This window comes from Polyodon spathula, chromosome 3 (assembly GCF_017654505.1).
Source record: "Polyodon spathula isolate WHYD16114869_AA chromosome 3, ASM1765450v1, whole genome shotgun sequence".
NCBI classification, from domain to species: Eukaryota; Metazoa; Chordata; class Actinopteri; order Acipenseriformes; family Polyodontidae; genus Polyodon; species Polyodon spathula.
Window position 1 is genome coordinate 19,203,497 of NC_054536.1, and position 26,611 is coordinate 19,230,107.

Genomic DNA, 26,611 nt, shown 5'->3' on the forward strand with positions numbered 1-26,611 from the left:
TTGAAGGACTTCCAAGTCAAACTTCACACTGACACAACAGTACAACCTGTTGTACAAGCGCACAGGAGAATTCCATTCCATATCAGGAAAAGGGTGGAAAAAGAACTTAACAGATTAGAACAGCTGGGAATTATTGAAACAATAACCGGACCAACGCCATGGGTATCTCCAATAGTCACAGCACCAAAGCCCAAGAACCCAGAAGAAGTATGCATATGTGTTGACATGTGCCTTCCTAACACCGCAGTACTAAGGTAACGCCATATCTCCCCCACATTTGATGACATCATACACGACTTAAATGGCGCAACAGTCTTCTCTAAACTAGATCTAAATGCAGGCTACCACCAGCTGGAACTCGGACCTGAATCCAGACACATCACAATGTTTTCTCCAAAGACGAAATAACTCCAAATCCAATGAAAATAGCCTCTATTAACAACCTTAACGCACCACGCAACCCAAGTGAAATGCGAAGCTTAATAGGAATGGCAAACTACTGCGCCAGGTTTATTCCAAATTTCGCAACCATCACCAAACCACTTCAAGAACTCACAAAAAAAAGATGCTCCTTGGACATGGGAAGCAAAACACCAAACAGCATTTAACCAGCAAGAATTAACAAGCAGCACTGTGATGGTATACTTTGACCCATCCAAACAAACAGAAGTCACAATTGATGCAAGCCCAGTCGGTCTAGGTGCCATTCTGGCCCAGAAAGATATTTCCAAGAATACCACCAAGATAATAGTCTATGCCAGCAGAGCCCTAAACCCTGTCGAGTAATGTTATTCCCAAACAAAAAGCGCTTGCCATCGTCTGGAGCTGTGAACATTTCCATTTCTACCTCTATGGTGCTCCGTTTGTGCTGATCACAGACCACAAGCCCTTAGAATTAATATTCAACAACCCCAAATCAAAACCACCTGCTTTGATACAGCAATGGGGACTGTGCCTGCAAACGCACAAATTCAAAGTTCTCCATAAACCAGGCAAAGACAAACCAGCAGATTACATGTCCAAGCACCCACCTGACCTGCCAGAATAGCAGAATCTCCAAAATAGCCGAAGAGTGCTGTCCCCAGGCTATGAAGCTGTCAGACCTCCAAAGGGAAGCTACAACTATCCCACGTTCCAATTACTAATACACAACATCCAAATGAACAAGTGGAACACAACACACAGAACATCAAATGTGAACCAAGTTTTACTCAAAGCCTTCTTCCCAATCAGACATGAGCTAATAGTCTCGCCAACAGCTGACATCATTCTAAGAGGCTCCAGGCTCGTCATTCCACCATCCCTACAAGACCAAGCACTATCCATTGCCCATGAAGGACACCAGGGAGCTGCCAAAACCAATCAGCTCTTGAGGGAAAAAGTCTGGTTTCCTGGGATTGACAAGCATGTTGAAGCCATGGTAAAGACATGCATCCCCTGCCAAGCAGCAATGAATAATCTTGAGCCCTTACAAATGTCACCCTTACCTCCTGGCCCATGGCAACACTTGGCAACTAACTTTTGAGGTCCATTTCCATCAGGGGACTACCTTCTTGTCGTCATTGACGTGTACTGCAGATACCCAGTTGTTGAACTTGTAACCTTCACCTCAGCCAAAGATTTTCTCCTGTTTTGGCATCCCACATATTCAAACAGTCTGCAAACTACTTGGGCTTCCAGCATTACAAGATTACTCCATACTGGCCTAAAGCTAACGCAATGGCAGAGCGATTCATTAGAACTTTGAGGAAAACCACACTTGCTGCCACAGCTGCCAAAAAGCCCTGGAAACAAGAACGCTATAAATTCCTCAGGAACCTTCGTGCAACACCTCATAGTACCACTAACAAATCACCAGCTGAGTTGTTATTTGGTCGCCCTCTACCAAGCTAACAGAGCTCTCACCAACCACTATTAATGACTCCCTCCATACAATCGACAGACAGTTGCCGAGTAGCATTGTTAGAAAAAGAATGCACATTCATTACTACAACAATACACAGGTCTCATCCCAGCAGCAGCAAGCATGTCTGTCTTTTATTTTATTTTGATATACTACAGAGACCTATCCCAACAGACTCACAGCTGTAATTGCTGCTAAAGGTGTTTCCACCAAGTATTAACTCAGGGGGGTGGAGACTTATCCAATTACTATCATTTTTTTTCTCAATAAAAACCTTTTTCCACTTAACAGTGTGGCGTATGGTGTGTAGATAAGTGGGAAAAAAAAACATTTAAATGCATGAAAGTCTGAGGTACTGACACAACAAAATGTGAGAAAAGTTCAAGGGGGTGTAGACATTCTAGAGGCACTGTGTATATTTATACAACAAGTGTTTAGACATCAAGGAACAAATTGCTTTTTCATATTTGCATTGGAAGCTCTTCAAATGAATTTGGTGTATATGCATTTAAAACTGCATAATGGATTTGTTAAAACAAGTTATTCTTCATTTTTTTTCTCCAGTGGTGGTTTTACAAGAAACATTTAAGACTTTTCTGCTGTTTAGATCCTTGAATAGACCTTGAATAGACCACAGTATGACATAAGACGAGGAAGTCCGGGGTTACACAGCAGTGTCATGTGTACAAGAACAAACTTTCCTAAGTCATAGTTTTCATTTCAGTGTTTACAGAATAAATGTTGATAAGTGGCCATACCTGAGAGCAGCGTCTGGGAAATAGTATTCAGTGTAAACATCTTATACCACTACTTCATGCTTCATTGGTTTTTTATCCATGATCATTTTCACAACACACCCCTACAGTCAATCGTAACTGGCACTGAAAGTAATTAACAAGAGATGTATTTTTAAGACCGCATCCTACGCACATTGTATACAGCCATCCAGCCAGCACAGGGACGGCATGATTTTCAAAAGGGGAGAGTGGGTCAGTAGAGACACTGATGGTGGAGGACTCAAAAGAAACACTCTCACCACATGAAGTCCCACCACAATTTTATAGTGAGATTTGCAGATGCCCGCCAGGCAACAGAACTGAAAAAGTTTAGAAGGTTCATACCTGTAATGTATGGGACACATTTCCCAGCCTAGACCATATATAGCTATTCTCAAGTTTTGGACTGATTGCGTCGGTCTGTGAGGTGTTTGATTTTTAAGTTTTAAGCTTCCAGTGCATTTCAGAATTGATTTTAAAATCATTAAATGGTGCAGGATTACCCAAGCTAGATTCTGCCACCATATAAACCACTGCAAACTTTAAAGTCAGCTAGTTATAATGCCCCCAGATTGTAGAACTCATTGCCCTTTTATATAAGAGATGCTGTGTTTCTCTCATCCGGTGGTTCACCCTTTTTATTTTCACAATGGAGAGACAAGGGGATACATGCTTTTGCAGATATTTGCAAAGATAAACAGCTTTGCACATTCCAAGATTTACAATTACAATACGACTTGCCAGGTGCCTCTTTCTTCTTTTACCTTTGATTTTGTTCTGCAGTGAGTGCCTATGGGGTTCCTTGGTGGACAGATTTGCCTTCACATGTACTACATGACATGTTAGACACAGGGGGAAACACTACAGGACTGGCTTCCTCATTTTATGTTCCTTTCCTTAGGTCATCATATAAACCTTTGGTGGTTAACACTATCTGAAATAGGGATCTATCTCTTGAAAATGAAGGAATCTGCTGGGAAACTATTTGGGATAATCTAAGCTCTGCTTCCAAAAATCCAAACCATCAGTTGATTAATTTTAATTTTCTTCATATAACTTATTTAACTCCTCGCAGGCACTACCAAATTAAACTTCAGTAGTTTGGGACAAACACCAATCACAAAATGTTTTAGTACAAACATTTACTGAGGAGAATGAGGAGTATGCAATTTTACAGAGAAGTACGTTGTAACGATCACTCGGCACAACTGAGAAGCAGTTGTACTGTCCTCCCTAAGGAGATATTACTGGCCTAATATCTATAACTAACTAAGTCAGCAAGAGTGACAGACAGCAAAAGCAGGGACGTCAGAGGTGTCAATTTCATGAACAAACGGTTTATTGTTGTGAACTATAATGTAATAAATGAAATATAAGGACAACAACTTATTGCAGAGAACAGTTAGTTAAGTGGAAGGTACAGGTGAGTAAGAAAGTAAAGTGAACTAAACAAACATCCAAACAAACTAACACTAAAGCGAAATGAATGTGGTGTCCGGTGGGCCTCCAATAAACCCACACACACAAACACCACACCAACACAAAACCAACACATTGACGGGCCAACAAGACAAAGGTGAATGAATAAGTATATGGGGAAAACAATTACAAAGACAGTCTTGATGGCAATGGATGATAAATGAAATTTCACATTCATTTGGCATCAAACCTAACCTGGTCTGAGGGCTCACCACCTGGCCAACTGGACAAGGCAGTGACGCCCCCCCGACCCCCCCCCCAAGAAAAAATCTACATTTAAAAAAAAAATTAAGGAGACGGGGATTTCATTCCTGGGATTAGTGTGGATGTTGTTTATTGGCAACAATGTTCTTTTGGTATCGCAGTGACCATAACTGGACACAGTACTAACCTGATTTACAAACACAATTGTTTTATAGATTTTATTTGCTCATTTCTGTGCTCATTCTTCATTTCTTTTCTTAAAAAATCTAAATTTGTTTATCTAGATTTGTTATTATTATTATTAAAATTGTAATTGCCAAAGTTAACACCAGCCAAGACTTTAAACACTGCACAGAAACCAGCACCAGAGGACACAAGGTTTCACTATGCTTCATTGCTATGGAAAACTTTTATAAGGGCTATCACACGACTAACTGTGTGAAAATTATTGAAAACATAAACCATTTGTGTACTCTGGGTGGGTGTATTAAATTCCCATGAAAATGTGTGTCCCAATGCTATAAACCTGAATTTAAACAAATGTTCTTGTTTTAAATGGTATTAATGTAATAGAAAAAAATCAATAAGGGTGTTAAAATCAGACTCCTTTGTGCAAACACCAGCAGCCACAATGTTTACAGGATCACATCAGCTCTAGACACAGTCGACGATATAAGAGAGCTGTGCACTCCGTCAAACGCATTTTGAAGAGAAGGAAGCAATCTGCAGTTTCTACAGGTAAGAGCACTCGCAACCCTCCATCTCTCTGCTCACTTCATTCTTTTATTGCTGTCGCGCTACAATGGTGATGCTTCAGTGCTAAACTTACAGACAAGGCAATTAGAAAGGCAAACAGAATGCTTGCGTATATATTTTAAAATGTAGAGTACAAATCAAAGGAGGTTATGGTGGGGTTATCCAATGCACTGGTGAGACCAAACTTAAGAGTACTGTGTCCAGTTCTGGTCACTGCGATACCAAGAGGACATTGTTGCCATGGACAGAGTCCAATAAGCAACAACCAGACTAATCCCAGGGCTTAAAGGAATGAGCTATGAAGATTGAGGGTACTGAATTTATTTAACCAAAAACAAAGTATAATTTGCGATATATATATATATATATATATATATATATATATATATATATATATATATATATATTTTTTTTTTTTTTTTCTAGTGTTCATTATTTCAAGTCTTCAAAATCTTTAAAGGAGTTAACAATCAACCCTAACCTATACTTTAAGCCCAGCACTGAAATCAGTACACGGAGACACTTCTTCACACAGTGGTGAGGGTATGGAATGGGTTACCTATTTTGTTGATGCTGAATCATTGGGATCCTTAAGACCCACATTAACAATGGGATGAGGAGTCCATTGGTAGAATGGTATTGCAGCAAGGTCATTTTCAATAACTTAACATTGGTACCATAATGGCATGATGTGATGCTTTTGTTGTCTCTTTTCCTCTTCCAGGAGCCTGTCATCATGTTTCCAGCAGAGGTCTCAGTTGTGGTTTGCATTGCCCTGGCTCTCAGTGGGGCTGCAGGTAGGCTATTTAAATGCTGGGAAAATCTGTCGAAATGTATTACTGAGTTTAAAATGTGAGGAAATAGTTTTGACCACTGAACCATGTTATGAATCTCCTCCTAGCAGCTGATGAATGAATAGTTATCAGCATGTGGTAAAATACGTACCTCCTCATGATTAGTAAGGCAATTCTATCCATTTAATTGCCATTAGCTGCCAAGTGTGTAAAAGAGATGTAGTACAGAATAAGGCTGAAACCTGGGGTCAGACTGACTGGGAAACACACCGTTGAAAGGATAAGAGCAGCCCTGTACACAGTGACTCACTCCATGCGTTGCTGTCTGTGGTGTTCTGTACTTCACAGCTCAGGATGACGAGAAGAAAAAAGTAGAGAAGAGGGAAGTGTCAATGTACCCGGGTTCCTGTCTGAAGGGATGGGTCAGTTTCAATAGCCGGTGCTATCAGTATGTGCAGGTCAAGAAGACATGGGCTGATGCTGAGGTGTGATCATTTTTACCATTCATAAACCCAGGGCGACCTCTCCCAATTTCACTGACACATGATCATGGTGTCAGCCGTAGAGTGGACATGGTGAATACTCAGATTAGACAAGCTTTTTCCTGGATACCAACACAAGGGTAGTAATTTAATCCAAAATGGTTCTAGGTAACTACTCCTTGTAAATATGAGTCTATCAAAGCCAGTCAGTTTCTGCAGGATCTTTAGATGAAATCTAGATTTTTTTATTTTTTATTTATATAGTATTTTAAAATTCAGAAATATAAAGCAGCATTTGAAAGAGCTTTGCTTGTAGAAGGTGTGTTAAGTGAAACAGGCTGTGTGATGTGCCCAGTGTATTGAGGACATGCTGCTTCCCAGTGCTCCCAGTCTGCCTAGTCCAAGCTGTCTCTCATTGCTCCCTCCAGCTGTTCTGCCTCAGTGTTGGGGGAAATCTCGCCTCCGTACACAGCGTCGAAGAGAACAATTTCATTCAGAACCTGATTAATAAGAATGATGCCTCAAATACTATTACCTGGCTCGGGGGTTCTGACTGCTTCAAGGTACAGTAACCTCTTTATATGGCTAAAAATAAATTCACTTTGTTGAATGTGTTGTGGATAACCTCTGTCATGTTGTGGGTCTGTGTATGACTGTATGCATTTTTGTATTCAGTCACCAGTAGGGGTGTACTAAAACTTGTATTTTCAGAGCAATTACCTTTAACCGTTTAAAAAGACGTCAAGCACATGTCTCTGTCATCTTTTCTCCGGAAAAAGCCGAGAAAACCTTTCAATGGCCGAGTGAGACCAATAGGAAAAAAAACTGAAAAAAATAGGGGGATCTGAGCAATACACATAGCCCCTGCACCACAGAGATAACACGGACACAAACAAAGGAGATAGCTGCTTCCACATCCAGTGCTCAAAGTATATCAGACATCTGCAGAGCTTTTTGAGATCTTACAGTAATAAAATAATGACTTGGATCGCATTATTGAAGAGTTTGGTGTTAAAACGAGTGATCAGGAGAGGATTTATCAGTATGCACTACTATGAAGAGGTATGTGATAAATACAGCGAACAAGGGGTGGGGCTTGGCTGGAGCTGCAGTACTAAGTGTCCTGTTGATATGCCGTGCCTTTTAAACCTATTTTACTGTGAAAAAACAACAACTTTTAAACAGTGAGTGTGAAAATAAATTGGACATGCCTGACAGGCGCTGAATAAATGGACCACTAAGGGTTAATAAATATCTGTTGGCTGGTATTAAAAATCAAAGCGCACCTATTGATTAATGTGTTGATTTCAAAACAAGTAAAGTTTCCCTTCCCTCAGCTTTACAATTTGTACCAACCAATGGTAACTAACTTCCACATTGAGTTTTAAAAGCCGATTGGAAGCAAATTTTCCTTTCATCCGGGGCACAGACATTTTTACTGCCATACCGAGGCCATGAACACACAATCAAAATATGCTGTAAAACTAGCAAATGCAACTGATTCATCACGGAAACGTGACCTTTCATTAAACTCGAGCTATTGCTGTGGAATCTGTGGAAACTGGGATGTGTATTCCTTTGTGAGATAATCAGAGGTAACACCTTGCCCAGGATTCCAATCGCACAATTCACTGCAGCGATAACACATCTCTCAGGAAATGAAGGAAAGAGATGAAAATAAATGTATATCAAAAGGATAAGAGAAAGGCAAATAATCGCTTATAAAATATAAATGAGTTTTATCACGACAGGTTCAATTTAAAAAAACACTGTCAATGTTATTGATTGATTGATAATCAATAATTGTATAAATAAGGGAGACTGAGGGGCTGCATTTTATGAATACTTCAAATTTCTTAAAGCTAATTACTATGAATAAATATGAGGTTCTGCACACCCCTAGTCACCAGTACAGTTTCGCAGGTACCTACAACAGGACTAATGACTGGTGTGTTCACTTCCAAGATGAAAATAAATGTATATCAAAAGTATAAAAGAAAGGCAAATAATCGCTTATAAAATATAAATGAGTTTTATTCAGTTTGATCACGACAGGTTCCATTTAAAAAAAAAAAAAAAACACACTCAGATTGTTATTGATTGATACTCAGTGATTGTATAAACAAGTCATCAGTACAGGTCCGCAGGTACCTACAACAGGACTAATGCCTGGTGTGTTCACTTCCAACACTCAATACAGCACTAAAAAATCCTGCCTTTTTCATTGTGATGATTGAATAAAATAAATGTAATCTTGTAATCAATGAACATATACTGTATAAATACTGGCATATATACAGAAAAATATTTCTCATGTATGCAGCCAAATATACAGTCTTCTAAAATTAATAAAATATGTATCTAATCCAAAAGTATTCAGGGGTTACTTATTTGCAAAAGCAAGCTAGAAATTATTTAGCACATGTAAACGATTAACTATTTGAATAAATCCAAATTAAAGACCAAAACAATCCTATCTTACTTAGTAAGGCATTTTTAATTCTGCCATTTTGTCAAGGCTTTCAGAGAATGACAAGATGTTGAAAAGTGTAGGAGGAAGACATCTAGTCTTGCTTACTGTCTCCCAGGACACTAATGAATAAAGAAAGAAAATCGATAAGACATTGTCACAAATACGGCTGTAGTGGGTGACGTCAGACCAGAAACAGGAACCAACACAGAACGCAGGTTTTGAAATGGTGAAGGCGCTGATGCAGTTTAATAATCAAATAGACAGAAAACAAAAAGGTTGTAACAAAAGAGAACACTGACACCAAAACAGGACATGGCACTTGAGCCAAAATAAATATACAAACAAATCTTACTAACACTAAATAGACAGACAAACGAGTGGACGAACACTAAACAAGTTCTGTGCTGGCATTTCCAGCAAGCTGTAGCAATTGCTATATTTTTAACTTAACTCTCATCTCTCTCTCACCCATTCTCCACTCCCGAACACACAACCTTGAGTGAGTGAAATATGCATGCTTTTATGCAGCTGTACCGAGACTTGATTGCTAAGCAATCATTCAATTGGAATCTCGGTACAACTGCAAGTGAATTAAATTAGTGCACACACTATATACTTTTTAATCTGCACGTGGAGTGATGTGCAATCCTTGTGCCTAAATACAAATATACATTTTAAATCCCTCGTGTTACACAGACCTGTTTATATCCTGTGTACTAATGACTATAAACCGACATTAATACACCACACACCACACGTAACACACAAATACACAGGGGCGGGGCACATTGCCACAGACACATTTTTCTCAATAATGAATAATACTACTAGAGCTTTGATCTACAAATATCTGGATTTTTTCTACAAAGCAAATGTTTGGCACCAAAGTTGTTCTTTATGCTCTTAAAAGGAGTTGATATATTGAAACTGAACCAATACTTTAAGCGCAGTACAGACACCAGGGTTAGAAGGTACAATTAAGTGGAGACAGACTTAGGACAGAGGGTAGGAGACACTTCTTCTTTACACAGGGAGTGTTAAGGGTATGGAATGGGTTATCCAGCCATGCTGTTGATATCAAATCATTGGACTCTTTAAATTGAGAAAGTTTTGAGATCAGTCTCCCAGTAGGAACAAGATGAGAGCTGATGGGCAGAACGGCCTCCTCTTGTTCGTACATTTTCTTGTGGTCTTTATTATATTATTTAACAACATTTTATCTTCCACCTTTCACCTCTACAGGAGGGGTCATGGTATTGGACCGATGGATCTAAATGGGACTACAACATCTGGAACAAGGGAGAACCCAACAACTTCCTTGTTGAAAACTGTCTGCAGATTAACTATGGGGGTAATATTTTATTTTTATATATATATATCAGCATTTCAAACTTGTGTTTCTTCGCTAGACTTGAAACTTACAACAAAGAGTTCTGTTAGAACCTTCGTTAGAAAGTTTTTTTTTACTTGTCTTTTATATGGAACCCACAATGAAAGACTGTCCTTAATTGTTCTTTAGAACAACCCAAAGGGTATTGAAAGTGGTTCTTTATGAGACACATGGCCCAATTCAGCAAAGGCAAATGTTCTGAAAGGAAAAGAATAAAGTCTGTGGTTTAAAATTCACAGGACACTTACTCAGAACAAGAGTTTCACAGATCATACCAGCAAGTGACGGTTTCTGGATGATGCTATACAACTGCATTTTACTGTTTCCTCAGTACAGAACTTAGCTGGTTCTGTGTCTTGCAAAATGGTACCGCAGTGGGGTTTACCCTACAGAGAGATCATAGTGGTTGATATAAACATTAGAATACCCGGACTATACTGTCCGTGAGATCGTGCTTTGTGCGACAGAGACTGAATTCTTTTGTCTCAATTCTTTCAGCTCCCGGAGGTTGGAATGACATGGCCTGTTTTAATTTGTATCCATCTGTCTGTGTGTATAAAAATAAGTATCTATTTTCATAAATCTCTAAAACAGAATGTTAACTTTTTGACTGTTCTGATTGATAAATAAAGTTGAACAGCATTGATACCCTGTGTTTGTGTTTTTGATAATAATTCTGATCATTTATTTTTCACATGGAAGAGAAATATGTTAAAAGATCCCAAAAATATATAGAAATAAATCTCTAAACAGATTTTGCAATATTCAAAAATAAGTGCTACTAAATTGCTTCCTTCTGTTCATTCATGCTCCTGTCAGAGTAGTATGCACCCCTTGTCTTGGAGCCTTGGAGCCCCCCCCCCCCCGAAGGTAACATCACAGCGCACTTGGTGCTTTAACACCCTGCTGCTCTCAGACCAAAACTTACTCAGTTCATCTCTTCTGAAACCAATGCCACCCCATAGTTCTCTCCAGCCACCCTATAGGAAACACCAATGAACGCCACAATAAGAGATTTACTGAATTAACATTTTACAAATAGACCAGCAATATGCCAGCTCCCCACTCATGATCGTTTCAGTGACAATGTTACAAAGTGCATTCAACCTCTCTTCAAGGCAAGCTGAACAGCTATTGGTTAAACCTTGGCATGCAGTGTATGAATATGGAGACAAGGTCAGTAAACTGCTGACACACTCCACCAATCAGCAGCCTCTCTTATTATTATGCAAATAAATACCAAAACAGGACCGCCCACAGTGGATCAGCTGGAGATCAATAACCAGTTAAAAAAATCAATTCCTCTCTATACACATCACCTGCTGACCCCTTCCTTATAGACTCCCCAGAATTGGGCATGTTCTGAAAAAAAGTAACTTATTACTTAATACTGTTTGTTTGTGATTAACGTTGTAAATGTAAAATAATAACAAATGCTATGAAAAGATATGGTAAGAGTTAGTTCTGAGACCACCGCTGTAACTCTGTTTGTGTTTAGTAATGAACAGGTGCTCATATGATTTACAAGGGCACAATGTGTTACTAGTGAGTTGCTCAAATTTATTTTAAAGCTCAGACATTCTTTTAAAAAAGAGAAATGGAAGCACTTGTTAATATTTTTAAACTGCATTTTGTGTTTTCAATATAGACAAAGATGGTGTAATTCTGAGTGCTGCCATCTTAGGAAGCACCCACGTTGACGTAAGTCTCTATTACAGCCATGAGCCTCCAGCGAGACTGGAATGACTGAGTAGCTGTGTACTCGATGTAGTATATCTGTGTTAAATACAGTCCAGTGGATTTGTTTATGTTGAATTATTAGTTTTTTGTACAGCCATTTTTTAACCTGAGGCCTCAATAAAACTCACTTTTGGCATTTTAATCTCCCCTTCTGACTGTTTCCTGCCACCTCCAATAACCACTTGACCATGATACTTTACAATAAGCTTGTTCTCCATCTGTTATTGTTATTGTTATATACAGTGCCTTGCAAAATTATTCAGACCCCTGACCAATTCTCTCATATTACTGAATTACAAATGGTACACTAAAATTTCGTTCTGTTTGATATTTTATTTTAAAACACTTAAAATCAAAATCAATTATTGTAAGGTGACATTTGTTTTATGTCGGGAAATATTTTTAAGAAAAATAAAAAACTGAAATATCATGCTTGCATAAGTATTCAACCCCCTCACATTAATATTTGGTAGAGCCACCTTTCGCTGCAATAACAGCTTTAAGTCTTTTGGGGTAAGTATGTACCAGCTTTGCACACAGTGTCGGAGTGATTTTGGCCCATTCTTCTTGGCAGATTTGCTCCAGGTTGTTCAGGTTGGTTGGACGATGCTTGTGGACCGCAATTTTCAAGTAGTGCCATAGATTCTCAGTGGGATTGAGATCAGGACTTTGACTGGGCCACTGTAGGACATTCACCTTTTTGTTCTTGAGCCACTCCAATGTTGCTTTGGCCTTGTGCTTGGGATCATTGTCCTTCATTTTTTTAGCAGACTGAAGCAGATTCTCTTGCAGTATTTTCCTGTATTTTGCTCCATCCATTATTCCTTCAATTGTAACAAGATGCCCAGTCTCTGCTGATGAGAAGCATCCCCACAGCATGATGCTGCCACCACCATACTTCAATGTACGGATGGTGTGTCTTGAGGCATGGGCAGTGTTAGGTTTGTGCCACACATAGCGCTTTGAGTTTTGGCCAAAAAGCAGTGTCTTGGTCTCATCTGTCCACAAAACCTGTGTGTGGATTGCCTTGCCCTGTGTGATGCGCCTGCCTGCGTTAACCTAGATCGCTACTATATATTTGTAACAAATTAAGAACTGCATCCGTACAAATATAATTAGAATTTATTATTTTATTTATTGTTTTATATTTATTGATTTATAGTCTATATGCCGACAGTTAAGGACAATTTAAGTTTAATTACCTTCTGAATAAAATAAATAAATAAATAAAAATCGTGGATCTACCGCATTTCATCTCATCACATAAGAAACAGCTGTGCTTGTACTGTAAATTGAGAAAAAACAAGCAAAGCCCATTTATAACATTATTTACCTGTGTTATTTTTTTATTTAAAATAAATATGTAGCACTTAGTTATTCTCGTTACCTTTTCATCAGGTTATTCACATTCCTTTTCATCAGGTTATTCACCTTCCTTTTCATCAGGTTATTCACATCCCTTTTCATCAGGTTATTCTCGTTACCTTTTCATCAGGTTATTCACATTCCTTTTCATCAGGTTATTCACGTTACCTTTTCATCAGGTTATTCACATTCCTTTTCATCAGGTTATTCACATTCCTTTTCATCAGGTTATTCACATTCCTTTTCATCAGGTTATTCACATTCCTTTTCATCAGGTTATTCTCGTTACCTTTTCATCAGGTTATTCACATTCCTTTTCATCAGGTTATTCACATTCCTTTTCATCAGGTTATTCACGTTCCTTTTCATCAGGTTATTCACGTTTCCTTTTCATCAGGTTATTCACGTTACCTTTTCATCAGGTTATTCACGTTCCTTTTCATCAGGTTATTCACATTCCTTTTCATCAGGTTATTCACATTCCTTTTCATCAGGTTATTCACATTCCTTTTCATCAGGTTATTCACATTCCTTTTCATCAGGTTATTCACATTCCTTTTCATCAGGTTATTCACGTTCCTTTTCATCAGGTTATTCACATTCCTTTTCATCAGGTTATTCACATTCCTTTTCATCAGGTTATTCACGTTACCTTTTCATCAGGTTATTCACATTCCTTTTCATCAGGTTATTCACATTCCTTTTCATCAGGTTATTCACATTCCTTTTCATCAGGTTATTCACATTCCTTTTCATCAGGTTAGTCACATTCCTTTTCATCAGGTTATTCACATTCCTTTTCATCAGGTTATTCACATTCCTTTTCATCAGGTTATCAGGGTATCTGCAGGTTTTGTGAAGTTAAATTGGAAGACTTTAAGACTATTTTAATGCCGCTTGGAATGCAATTTAAGACACATTTTGCAATAAAAATAAATGCAAAAAACAACCGTATTCCAACCAAATATAATTTTGGTACATTGAGGTACAGTACATACTGTCAATGGACAGCAAGAAGCTAGAAGGACACCAATTACTTAAGTTTAGGTATTTTATGTTCATATCTGTTTATCTGTTTATTTACATTTGATTTGTTGAAGACCTTCATACCTTTCACACTTTTCAATTAGACCAAAAGGAGACCGAAAATTGATTAACATGTATGTTACCTTTTTTATTGCCATTTCCCACTCACAAAAATTAAAATCACTTAAATTTATCTGCAACTAAAACTGAATAAAACCAGAACAACAGTACAGGCTAGAGGTGAACTTCAGAGGGAGGATGGGAAGGAGAGAGAGAGGAGGAGGAGAGCGAGACACAGGTCTTTGGAATACAGAGGAACTAGACTCCTGTGCACACACACACACGCCCCATTTCACATGTCTCAATATCGTGACCCTACTCTCGATTTCTGCTTCAACTTGTTTTATATCAAGTATTTTGTCCTTATATCTCCTCCTTAACGTGTTGGATTTGGTGATGAGCTGAGCCATCAAGCTGCCTGACTTGCCCTCTGCTTGATCAGCAAACTTGTCTGAATCTCTTTCTCAACTCAGACACCTCCAGCAGAGTTTTCCTCTTTTTCTTCAGTTGGTCAAAGTTGTCTTCAGCAGCTTTTCTTTTCTGGACTTGTACAGCTGCTTCCTTCTTCCTCTTCTCCTGGTCCAGGTGTGCTCTGTATCTGGACCTAGCTGATGCAGCAGAGTTTAGCAGCTCCTTGGTCAGAGGGACTTTGCCAACCCCACCACAGTCTGTGACAGTCACACACCAGTCTCTGGGCAATGACTGTGTCCTCCTGCATGTTACAGGTCTCTACCTTTCACTGATGTTTTACTACAATTACTATCACACACATTATTAAATGAAGCTGCCCTTTATTTTTTCCAGTACATACCTAATATTGATATCCAAACAAATACATTTTCACTGTATATAAAAGCATATTTTTTTTTTGTTTCTTATTTGGGTGAGTAGCTAACTATCCTTTATTTTCTTATACCACATACAGGCAGGATCTGTGCTCAGTGTGACTGTCGGCATTCTTTACTAGGCACATTGTTCTGAATGCAGCTGAGGTTCACTGTCACTATTTAGATCTGAGATGGATATGCTCTACTGTGTGATGAGAGAGCTGCAGGTCTGAAATATGCTTTTGCAGTTGATTTTTGTTTGGACATAGGATAGCAATAACATCCCTAAGGCAAGTTTTCACAAACTCATCTTCGGGCAATGTTCCAGGCCACTTGTTAAGAGTAGGCTAGAGTAGGGGTCTCAGATTGTTTGACAAATTTGGTCAGCATTTGCGTCTGTTTATCTTTATGCTTTTTACTGACAGCAGTCATTTTGACGGGTACTTTTTAATCAGCTCCGATATGAAAATGAAATACAAACTTTTGCATAGCAGAAACACTATCTAAATGGAAATTAGCACATATAACGCACGACTATCGTGGCAGTTCCAGCATTAACTTTTAAAGACAGAAGAAGTTCATAATCTTTTGGAAATTATTTGTCAATGCGGGCATGGTCTGTAGTGAAATAACGCTGCAGATTTGAACTGCCACATAAAGTGCCTGTTGCATAACACCTTAAGTGAAATTCCCCCCTTAATTTTCCCGAATGTTTTTACTTAGGTAATATTTGTATTTAAGTATTTCCCTTAAGTTAGTTAACCGTTGCACAAAAAAAGTCGTTACCTTTTCATCGGGTGATTCACATTCCTTTTCATCAGGTTATTCACATTCCTTTTCATCAGGTTATTCACATTCCTTTTCATCAGGTTATTCACGTTACCTTTTCATCAGGTTATTCACGTTACCTTTTCATCAGGTTATTCACATTCCTTTTCATCAGGTTATTCACATTCCTTTTCATCAGGTTATTCACATTCCTTTTCATCAGGTTATTCACATTCCTTTTCATCAGGTTATTCACGTTACCTTTTCATCAGGTTATTCACGTTACCTTTTCATCAGGTTATTCACATTCCTTTTCATCAGGTTATTCACATTCCTTTTCATCAGGTTATTCACATTCCTTTTCATCAGGTTATTCACGTTACCTTTTCATCAGGTTATTCACGTTCCTTTTCATCAGGTTATTCACATTCCTTTTCATCAGGTTATTCACGTTACCTTTTCATCAGGTTATTCACATTCCTTTTCATCAGGTTATTCACATTCCTTTTCATCAGGTTATTCACATTCCTTTTCATCAGGTTATTCACATTCCTTTTCATCAGGTTATTCACGTTACCTTTTCATCAGGTTATTCACATTCCTTTTCATCAGGTTATTCACATTCCTTTTCATCAGGTTATTCACATTCCTTTTCATCAGGTTATTCACGTTCCTTTTCATCAGGTTATTCACATTCCTTTTCATCAGGTTATTCACGTTACCTTTTCATCAGGTTATTCACATTCCTTTTCATCAGGTTATTCACATTCCTTTTCATCAGGTTATTCACACTACCTTTTCATCAGGTTATTCACATTCCTTTTCATCAGGTTATTCACGTTACCTTTTCATCAGGTTATTCACGTTACTTTTTTGTCAAGTTCACACTATGCTTCGGATTCATATATAAAGCTAGTTATTAACCACAGTAAGAAACAACGCAGTTTAAAAGCTGCTACACACCAAATGAGATTTTCAATCAGGTGACAAGATACTTCTGCAGACCATACACACCTGAAGCGACGCAGACGCGATGTGACAGGTTTGAAAAATGCCAGATCAATCAGATATGTCCGACTATTAAAAACTGCTTTTCACAAAATTATGATCAAGATATGGCAATAAATATCAAGTTTTTGATCATGTGCAGATTTGAAATATTATACAAATGTGGTAGGTAAACAGAATCCCTTTATTTTCTTTAAGTGATTGTGTGCCACCACAAGGTGTTTTTTTTTTCAGGGAGTGTTAAGTAAATACATGTTGTTGATTTTTCTTACAGTTTGTACTGTCTGAATGTAAACTCAATATTAGCTCGATTTCTACATCAGCAAGCCTGTGGACAAGTGAAGACAAGTGATTGACTACAATGGGCAACTTGCCATAGAAAATATATAAAGTTCACAATTTGCCCACAGCAGAAAATCGCATTGTCTTTGCAGGAATATATAGTGTGTAGCTCTGTATCATTTAAACGCAAACTTATGAGATAGCTTAGAAGGTTTAACTGGCTTATTTCCATTTCTATAGCTCTGGAAAAAATTAAGAGACCACTGCAAAATTATCAGTTTCTCTGGTTTTACTATTTATAGGTATGTGTTTGGGTAAAATGAACATTTTTGTTTTATTCTATAAACTACTGACAACATTTCTCCCAATTTCCAAATAAAAAATATTGTCATTTAGAGCATTTATTTGCAGAAAATGACAACTGGTCAAAATAATAAAAAAGATGCAGTGTTGTCAGACCTAGAATAATGCAAAGAAAATAAGTTCAGATTAATTTTTAAACAACACAATACTAATGTTTTAACTTAGGAAGAGTTCAGAAATCAATATTTGGTGGAATAACCCTGATTTTCAATCACAGCTTTCATGCGTCTTGGCATGCTCTCCACCAGTCTTTCACATTGATGTTGGATGACTTTATGCCACTCCTGGCGCAAAAATTCAAGCAGCTCGGCTTTGTTTGATGGCTTGTGACCATCCATCTTCCTCTTGATCACATTCCAGAGGTTTTCAATGGGGTTCAGGTCTGGAGATTGGGCTGGCCATGACAGGGTCTTGATCTAGTGATCCTCCATCCACACCTTGATTGACCTGGCTGTGTGGCATGGAGCATTGTCCTGCTGGAAAAACCAATCCTCAGAGTTGGGGAACATTGTCAGAGCAGAAGGAAGCAAGTTTTCTTCCAGGACAACCTTGTACTTGGCTTGATTCATTCATCCTTCATAAAGACAAATCTGCTCGATTCCAGCCTTGCTGAAGCACTTAGGAAGGAAGTAATTAGGAAATAACACTTACTACCCAGGAACAAACATTGTGTTACATAGTGTTATTAAACTTCTTATGAGCTGATTTTGTAAGATGTAATAAATGGTTCAAATTATCTAAAAACGGACAGATATAAAGACCACCACTGTTTAAATATTAAAACCTGACATTTTACTTACCTAAAATACGAAGATACACTGAAAAGACTTACACAGGCACGCTTTTACAGATGTTTGTTTTGTAAAATTCCCTAATATTAATTAAACATAAGAACATAAGAAAGTTTACAAACGAGAGGAAGCCATTCGGCCCATCTTGCTCGTTTGGTTGTTAGGAGCTTATTGATCCCACAATCTCATCAAGCAGCTTCTTGAAGGTGGTATTAAGTAAGATTCCTCAGAGGGAACATGTACTGCTCCTCTCTGTCTCTTTCAGAAATGCTTGAGACTCTGTTCTCTGACAGATCGGAAACGTTTCTCCTAAAACGACCACTTGACAAACAAAACAGACATGCTTCAAATGAAACATGTTTCACAAACTTGAGCTGTAAAAGAGTCATACATTTGAGCTGCTCCTGTAATAGGACACATTAGAGCCATTTTCACCTGCTGTATTAAACGCTGACTATTTTCTACAATACACTTAGTTATCTTAAAATGTCCATATCCATAAAATAATAAAACTGTGTCCTGCAGCTTTACATCTTAATGTGCCTAATTTCAGAAAAGAAGACAAACAAATAGGCTTAAGACAGCTGACTATGTCAATATGATCTGAATTTTGAGATATATATATTTATACAACAAGCATTGAGACATCAATCATCAAATTACTTTTTCTTATGTCCATTGGGACCGCTTCAAATGAATTTGGTGTATATTCATTTAAAAGTGCATAATGCATTTGTCAAAACAAGTTATTCTTCATTTGTTTCTCCAGTGGTGGTTTTACAAGAAACATCTAAGACTTCTCTCAGATTATTTAAATAAAAAGAAAAGGAGATTCTCAAGCATGTCTCAGAGCAGTGAAAGAGACAGAGATGAACAGTACATTTTCCCTCTGGGTGTCTGCTGTTTAGATCCTTGAATAGACCCCAGTATGATAAAAGTGGTTCTTGATGGATCCGGAGTAAGATGAGAAGGTCCAGGATTACACAGCGAAGTCATGTGCACAAGTGCAAACTATCCTAACCGTCTCATAATTCTCATTTCAGTGTTTACAGAATAAATGTTGATAAGTGGCCACACCTGAGAGCAGTGTGTGGGAGGCAGTATTCAGTGTAAACATCTTATACCACTACTTCATGCATCATTGATTTTTTATCCATGATTTCATAACACACCCCTACAGTCAATCATAACTGGCACTGAATGTAATTAATAAGAGATGTATTTTTTTTAAACTTAAGAAAAACTTTACGACATATAGCCATTAGCAAGTTTTGGTCTGAATGCGTCGGGCTGAGAGGTGTTTGATTTTGAAGTTTAAACATTTAGGAAATTAAAGTAAGTCCAACATCCCTAGTGAAGACATCGGCAGAAACTTCTGTCTGCTTCACTTGACGCTTAAAGGAATGACCTACAAAGATAGGTTGAAGGGACTGTTTATTTAGCCTATAAAAAAGACGAATTAGAGGGGACTTCATGTATCGGGGGACCAGTGTAAGACGAGGAGGTCCGGGATTACATGGCAGTGTCATGTGTACAAGTGCAAACTGTCCTAACTGTCTCATATAAGCCACTGCACACTTTAAAGTCAGCTAACGCCGGCCTTGAAGGTAAAATTTAATTGTGTGAAAATTAATAAAAACATAAACCATTATGTACTCTGGGTGGGTGTATTAAAGTTCCATGAAAATGCTTTGTCCCAATGCTCCAAACCTGAACGTAAACAAAGGTTCATGTTTTTAAACAATAATAAGGATGTTAAACCCAAACCCTTTGTGCAAACACCAGCAGCCACAATGTTTACAGGATCACATCAGCTCTAGACACAGTCGACGATATAAGAGAGCTGTGCACTCCGTCAAACGCATCATTTTGAAGAGAAGGAAGCAATCTGCAGTTTCTACAGGTAAGAGCACTCGCATCCCTCCATCTCTCTGTTCACTTCATTCTTTGATTACTGTGGTGCTACACTTAGAGACGAGTCAAATAAAAGGACAAACAGAATCCTTGGGTATATATTTTAAAATGTAGAGTACAAATCAAAGGGGGCTGTGATGGGGTTGTCCAATGCACTGGTGAGACCACACTTGAGTGTTGTGTCCAGTTCTGGTAACTGCAATACCAAAAGGACATTGTTGCCATGAAGAGAGTCCAATAAGCAACAACCAGACTAATCCCAGGGCTTAAAGGAATGAGCTATGAAGATTGAGGGGACTGAATTTATTTAACCAAGAACAAAGAATTATAATTGTATTATATTATTAGAATTTACAAGAATATAATGCTAATATATATATATATATATTATATATATATATATATATATATATATATTATACCATCCCTATATATATATATATATATATATATATATATATATATATATATATATATATATATATATATATATATATATATATATATAATACTTTAAGCACAGCACTGTAACCAGTACCACAGGTCAGTTGAAATCGAAAATTTCAGATCTGCTGAAATCGAGATAGACATAAGACAGCTGGTAGGAGACACTTCTTCACACAGAGTGTGGTGAGGGTATGGAATGGGATACCTTGCCATAGTGTTGATGCTAAATCATTGGAACCCTTAAGACCCACCTTCACAATGGAATGAGGAGTCCATGGGTAGAGTGGTATTACAGCAAGACAATTTTCATATTTATTTTATAATTTACCAAGGGTACTAGAATAGTATGAACCAACAAACACAACAAATAGAAGTCTTATTCAATCTTCGATTTCTAGTCTAAATGTTTGTCATTGAATTTAACTTTCTTCAAAAACACGGATAACCGTACGTGACAGGGTGCGAGCGGTGCGGTGTACAAAGTGAATGTCTAAACAGTACTCTCAATGAAAAAACATCCGTATTCATTAAAACAAGCAAATAATAAATCAGTCACCCCTACACCAACAATGGTATAGGGGAAGCCAATACGAGGGGTTAGAGTCCCAAACAAAAAGACAATCCAAAACCACAATTGGCTGAGCAGTGATTTGATGCTTCTGGTGTCTCTTTATCTCTTCCAGGAGCCTGTCATCATGTTTCCAACAGCGGTCTCAGTTGTGGTTTGCTTTGCCCTGGCTCTCAGCCAGACTACAGGTAGGCTATTTAAATGATGGAAAAATCTGTCCAAATGTATTACTGAGTTTAAAATGTGAGAAAATAGTTTTGACCACTGAACCATGTGATGGATCTCCTCCTAGCAGCTGATGAATGAATAGTTCTGACATCAGCATGTGATAAAATACGTACCTCCTCTCGATTGGTAAGGCATTAGTTATTGAACTGAATGGTTTGCGGCATGCAGCTAGCCCTTGCCTTTTTCATTCAATTCAATGGGCTGAGATGCCAGTTTGTATCAATGTGTTAGTGGATCTGTTGTCACTGTCCAATACAAGCTGTCTCTCTCTGTTGGGATGAACAGTCAATACGGCCATTCCTTCAGCAGGGGTCCAGGTGACACTATTCCATCAAAGGGTTTACACGTTGTTCTGAGTTGCTGTTTCAATGTGTTTTGATGCTTAAACATGCAGACACTGTTTAGGTTGCAGAAAGCTACATTCTCCAGCTGCCCCTGCTTCAGGGTATCACAATAATGCTTGTTGTTTAATTTTTTTAAAAAGCAACATTAAAATAAATGCTCTGTATATTTCTTACAAAAAATAAAAACACAAGTACTAATTCTATCCATTTAATTGCCATTAGCTGCCAGGTATGTAAAAGAGATGTAGTACAGAATACGGCAGAAAACTTGGGTCAGACTGACTGGGAAACACACTGGTGAAAGGGTAAGAGCAGCCCTGTTCACCGCTACACAGTGACTCACTCCATGCGTTGCTGTCTATGGTGTTCTGTACTTCACAGCTCAGGATGATAAGAAGAAAGAAGTGGAGAAGAGGGAAGCGTCAATGTGTGGGGGTTTCTGTCTGAAGGGATGGGTCAGTTTCAATAACCAGTGCTACCAGTATGTAAAAGACAGGAAGACGTGGGCTGATGCTGAGGTATGATCATTTTTACCATTCATAAACCCAGGGGGACCTCTCCCAGTTTCATTGGCACCTGATCATGGTGTCAGCCATAGAGCGGGCATGATCAAGGCCTTGTCAAGGAGCTTTAGATAATTCAAATTAGTCATGGCAAGGAGGGAGCTGCAGAGTTATGGGTTTCAAATAAGAGCAAAGACGATCCTGCATTGAACTTATATAATAATATTGCTTTATACAATTGGTATCACAGATGTGTGTCTCTGAAGTCGATGAGCACCCCTTCCTGCTTCATCAGAAATAGAACATCGGGTTCAATGTTATCTATTTCATAAAGCTACAGGAGACACACCAAGGGTGGAAAAACACTTCTCAGCAGAAACTTGGTGAAGCTGGTAGTCCCATTACCATGGCAAATATTCAGATTAGACAAGCTTTTTCCTGTATACCAATACAAGGGTAATTTAATCCAAAATGATTCTAGGTAACTGCTCCTTGTAAACATGAGTCTATCAAAGCCAGTCAGTTTCTGCAGGATCTTTAGATGAAATCTAGATGTATTTATTTATTTATATAGTTTTTTAAAATTCAGAAATATAAAGCAGAATTTGAAAGAGCTTTGCATGTAGAAGGTGCATTAAGTGAAATAGGCTGTGTGATGTGCCCAGTGTATTGAGGACATGCTGCTTCCCAGTGCTCCCAGTCTGCCTAGTCCAAGCTGTCTCTCATTGCTCCCTCCAGCTGTTCTGCCTCAGTGTTGGGGGGAATCTCGCCTCTGTACACAGCATCGAAGAGAACAATTTCATTCAGAACCTGATCAACAAGAATGACGCCTCAAATACTATTACCTGGCTCGGGGGTTCTGACTGCTTCAAGGTACAGTAACCTCTTTATATATGGCTTCCCTTACCAAAAATAAATCCACTTTGTTGAATGTGTTGTGGATAACCTCTGTCGTGTTGTGGGTCTGTGGATGACTGTGTGGACGGGGGGTTTGTTATTTTTGTATTCAGTCACCAGTAGGGGTGTGCTGATACTTGTATTTTCAGAGTAATTACCTTTAAGAAATATTTGTTGGCTGGTATTAAAAATCAAAGCACATCTATTTATTAATGTGTTGATTTCAAAACAAGTAAAGTTGCCCTTCCCTCAGCTTTACAATTGAGAACAAACCAATGGTAATTAACTTCTGCATTGAGTTTTAAAAGCCGATTGGAAGCGAATGTTCCTCTCATCTCGGGCACAGACATTTTTACTTCCATGCCGAGGCCATGAACACACAATCAAAAGGAAAACATTTATAACACATGTTTTTTCAACAATGGATAATACTGTTAGATCGCTGATCTACACATAAGTGGGTTTTGTCTACGAAGCAAATGTTTGGCAGCAAAGAAGTCTTTATAATCTTAAAAGGAGTTGATATATTGAACCTGAACCAAAACTTTAAGCCTAGTACAGAAACCAGGTTCAGTGGATACAGCTGAAAATTAAGTGGAGACAGACTTAGGACAGAGGGTAGGAGACACTTCTTTACACAGCGAGTGTTGCGGGTATGGAATGGGTTATCCAGCCACGTTGTTGATGTTGAATCATTTGACTCCTTTAACTTAAGAAAGTTTTGAGATCAGTCTGCCAGCGGGAAGCAGATGAAACCTGATGGGCAGAACGGCCTCCTCTCATTTGTACATTTTCTTGTGGTCTTTATTATATTATTTAACAATATCTTATCTTCCACCTTTCACCTCTACAGGAGGGGTCATGGTATTGGACCGATGGATCTAAATGGGACTACAACATCTGGAACAAGGGAGAACCCAACAACTTCCTTGTTGAAAACTGTCTGCAGATTAACTTTGGGGGTAATATATTTATATATATTTTTAATGGTCTACTCAGCATTTCAAACTTGTGTTTCTTCACTACACTTAAAACTTAGAACAAAGAATTCTGTTAGAAAGTTTCTTTGATTTGTCTCTTATATGGAACCCACAATGAAAGACTGTCCTTGATTGTTCTTTAGAACAACCCAAAGGGTATTGAAAGTGATTCTTTATGAGACACGTGGTCTAGTTCAGCAAAGGCAGATGTTCTGAAAGGAACAGAATAAAGTCTGTGGTTTAAAACTCGCAGGACACTTACTCAGAACAAGACTTTCACAGATCCTACCAGCAAGTATTGTGTTTCTGGATGGTGTTATACAATGAATATCATTACATACTCTTCAAGAAACATGCCTTTGCATTTTACAGGTTCCTAAGTACAGAACTTATTTGGTTCTGTGTCTTGCATAATGGTACTGTAGTGGGGTTTACTGTACAAAGATCGTAGTGGTTGATATAAACATTAGAATACCCGGACTATACTGTCCCTGAGATCGTGCTTTGTGCGACGGAGACTGAATTCTTTTTTCTCAATTCTTTCAGCTCCCGGAGGTTGGAATGACATGGCCTGTCTTAATTTGTATCCATTTGTCTGTGTGTATAAAAATAATTATCCATTTGCATAAATCTCTAAAACAGAATGTTAACTATTTGACAGTTCTGATTGATAAATAAAGTTGAGCAGCATTGATACCCTGTGTTTGTTTTTGATAATTCTGATCATTTATTTTTCACATGGAAGAGAAATATGTTAAAAGATCCCAAAAACAGATTTTGCAATATTCAAAAATAAGTGCTACTAAATTGCTTCTTTCTGTCTATTCATGATCCTATTTGAGTATTGTGATATCTGAGCATGCACCCCTAGTCTTGGAGCCCCCCTCCCCAAGAAGGTAACATCACAGCACACTTGGTGCTTTAACACCCTGCTGCTCTCAGACCAAAACTTACTCAGTTCACCTCTTCTGAAACCAATGCTACCCCATACAGCCACCCTATAGGAAACACCAATGAACGCCGCAATAAGAGATTTACTGAATTAACAGACAACATTTTACAAATAGATCAGCAATATGCCAGCTCCCCACTCATGATCTTTTCAAACAGTGACAATGTTACAAAGTGTATTCAACCTCTCCAAGGCAAGCTGAACAGCTATTGGTTAAACCTCTGCATGCAGTGTATGAATATGGAGAAGACCAGTAAACTGCTGACACATCAACTCCACCAATCAGCAGCCTTTCTTATTATTAAGCAAATTAGCACCAAAACAGGACCACCCACAGTGGATCAATGACCAGTTAAAAAAATCAATTTCTGTACAGTATAGTTTACAGTAAGTGCAAATGATTCCATTAAAATACAATATGAACAAGGAGGCTCAAGTTTTTTTTACAACAGGCTACATCAACAATGACATAATAGCAGTGCAATTGTGCAAGAATAGTGCATTAACTGAGGATCCAGCAACATGGTGTGTACATCAGGGAAGTCCAGTGCATAATAGAAGGGCAGATCAAGAGATCTAGAAGTGCAGTCCAAAACAGATGGGTCTTGAGGAGGCCACGGAAGGCAGTGAGATTACATGATTTGTCATCGTGTAATCAAAGAAACTACAAAATGATATCGCAAAAGTCTACCGGAAGCCATAACAGTAGCACAGTATTTCATGTTAGATTTCAAAATGTCACATTTTAAAATGTTAGTTTTTTCATTAAGTATATGGAAAACTTCAAAGCGGTATGTAATTCAGGATATTGATGTAACATTATTCAGCAGCTTTCATTCTAACTAAAATTAATTGATTGTATAGTGTGATGCTGTGGCAAAGTGCCCGCCCCTGTGTGTATTTTGTGTCGTGTGTTAATGTTGGTGTAAAGTCATTGGTACACGGGATATAAACGGGTCTGTGTAACACAAGTGTTTAAAATGTATATTTGTATTTAGGCACGAGGATTGCACAGCACTTCATGTGCAAGTAAAATGTAATAATATCTGAGCACGGGGAATTACACTTTATTAATTCACGTGCAGTTGTACCGCGACTCCAATTGAATGATTGATTAACAATAGAGTCTCGGTACAGCTTCATAAAAGCTGCATGTTTTCACCCACTCGGTGTTGGGTGTTCGGTGAGTGGAGAGCGGGATTGGAGATGGAGGTAATAAATAATAAAATAATAATGGAAAGTTAAAATATCTGCTCACCGTGTTTTGTGTAGTGTTAGTCCGTTTTGTTTG

General features: G+C 38.2%; 1 protein-coding gene across 1 annotated transcript; it reads left to right on the forward strand.

Moving 5' to 3' along the window:
* The first annotated feature begins 5,021 nt into the window (after positions 1-5,021).
* LOC121307992 (macrophage mannose receptor 1-like) lies at positions 5,022-25,062 on the forward strand. Its single transcript, XM_041240282.1, has 11 exons — positions 5,022-5,100; positions 5,843-5,915; positions 6,261-6,397; positions 6,823-6,957; positions 10,110-10,218; positions 20,368-20,390; positions 21,532-21,604; positions 22,370-22,506; positions 23,230-23,364; positions 24,242-24,350; positions 24,915-25,062. The coding sequence occupies exons 2-11, from the start codon at positions 5,855-5,857 to the stop codon at positions 24,995-24,997; spliced, it is 1,002 nt and encodes a 333-aa protein (XP_041096216.1). The 5' UTR covers positions 5,022-5,100; positions 5,843-5,854; the 3' UTR covers positions 24,998-25,062.
* Positions 25,063-26,611: the final 1,549 nt, after the last annotated feature.

Coding starts and splice junctions, on each gene's coding strand:
- LOC121307992 (XM_041240282.1), top strand. CDS start 5,855: ATGTTTCCAGCAGAGGTCTCAGTTGTGGTTTGCATTGCCCTGGCTCTC. Junction 6,398..6,822: donor AGACATGGGCTGATGCTGAG/GTGTGATCATTT, acceptor TGCTCCCTCCAG/CTGTTCTGCCTCAGTGTTGG. Junction 23,365..24,241: donor GGGGTTCTGACTGCTTCAAG/GTACAGTAACCT, acceptor TCACCTCTACAG/GAGGGGTCATGGTATTGGAC.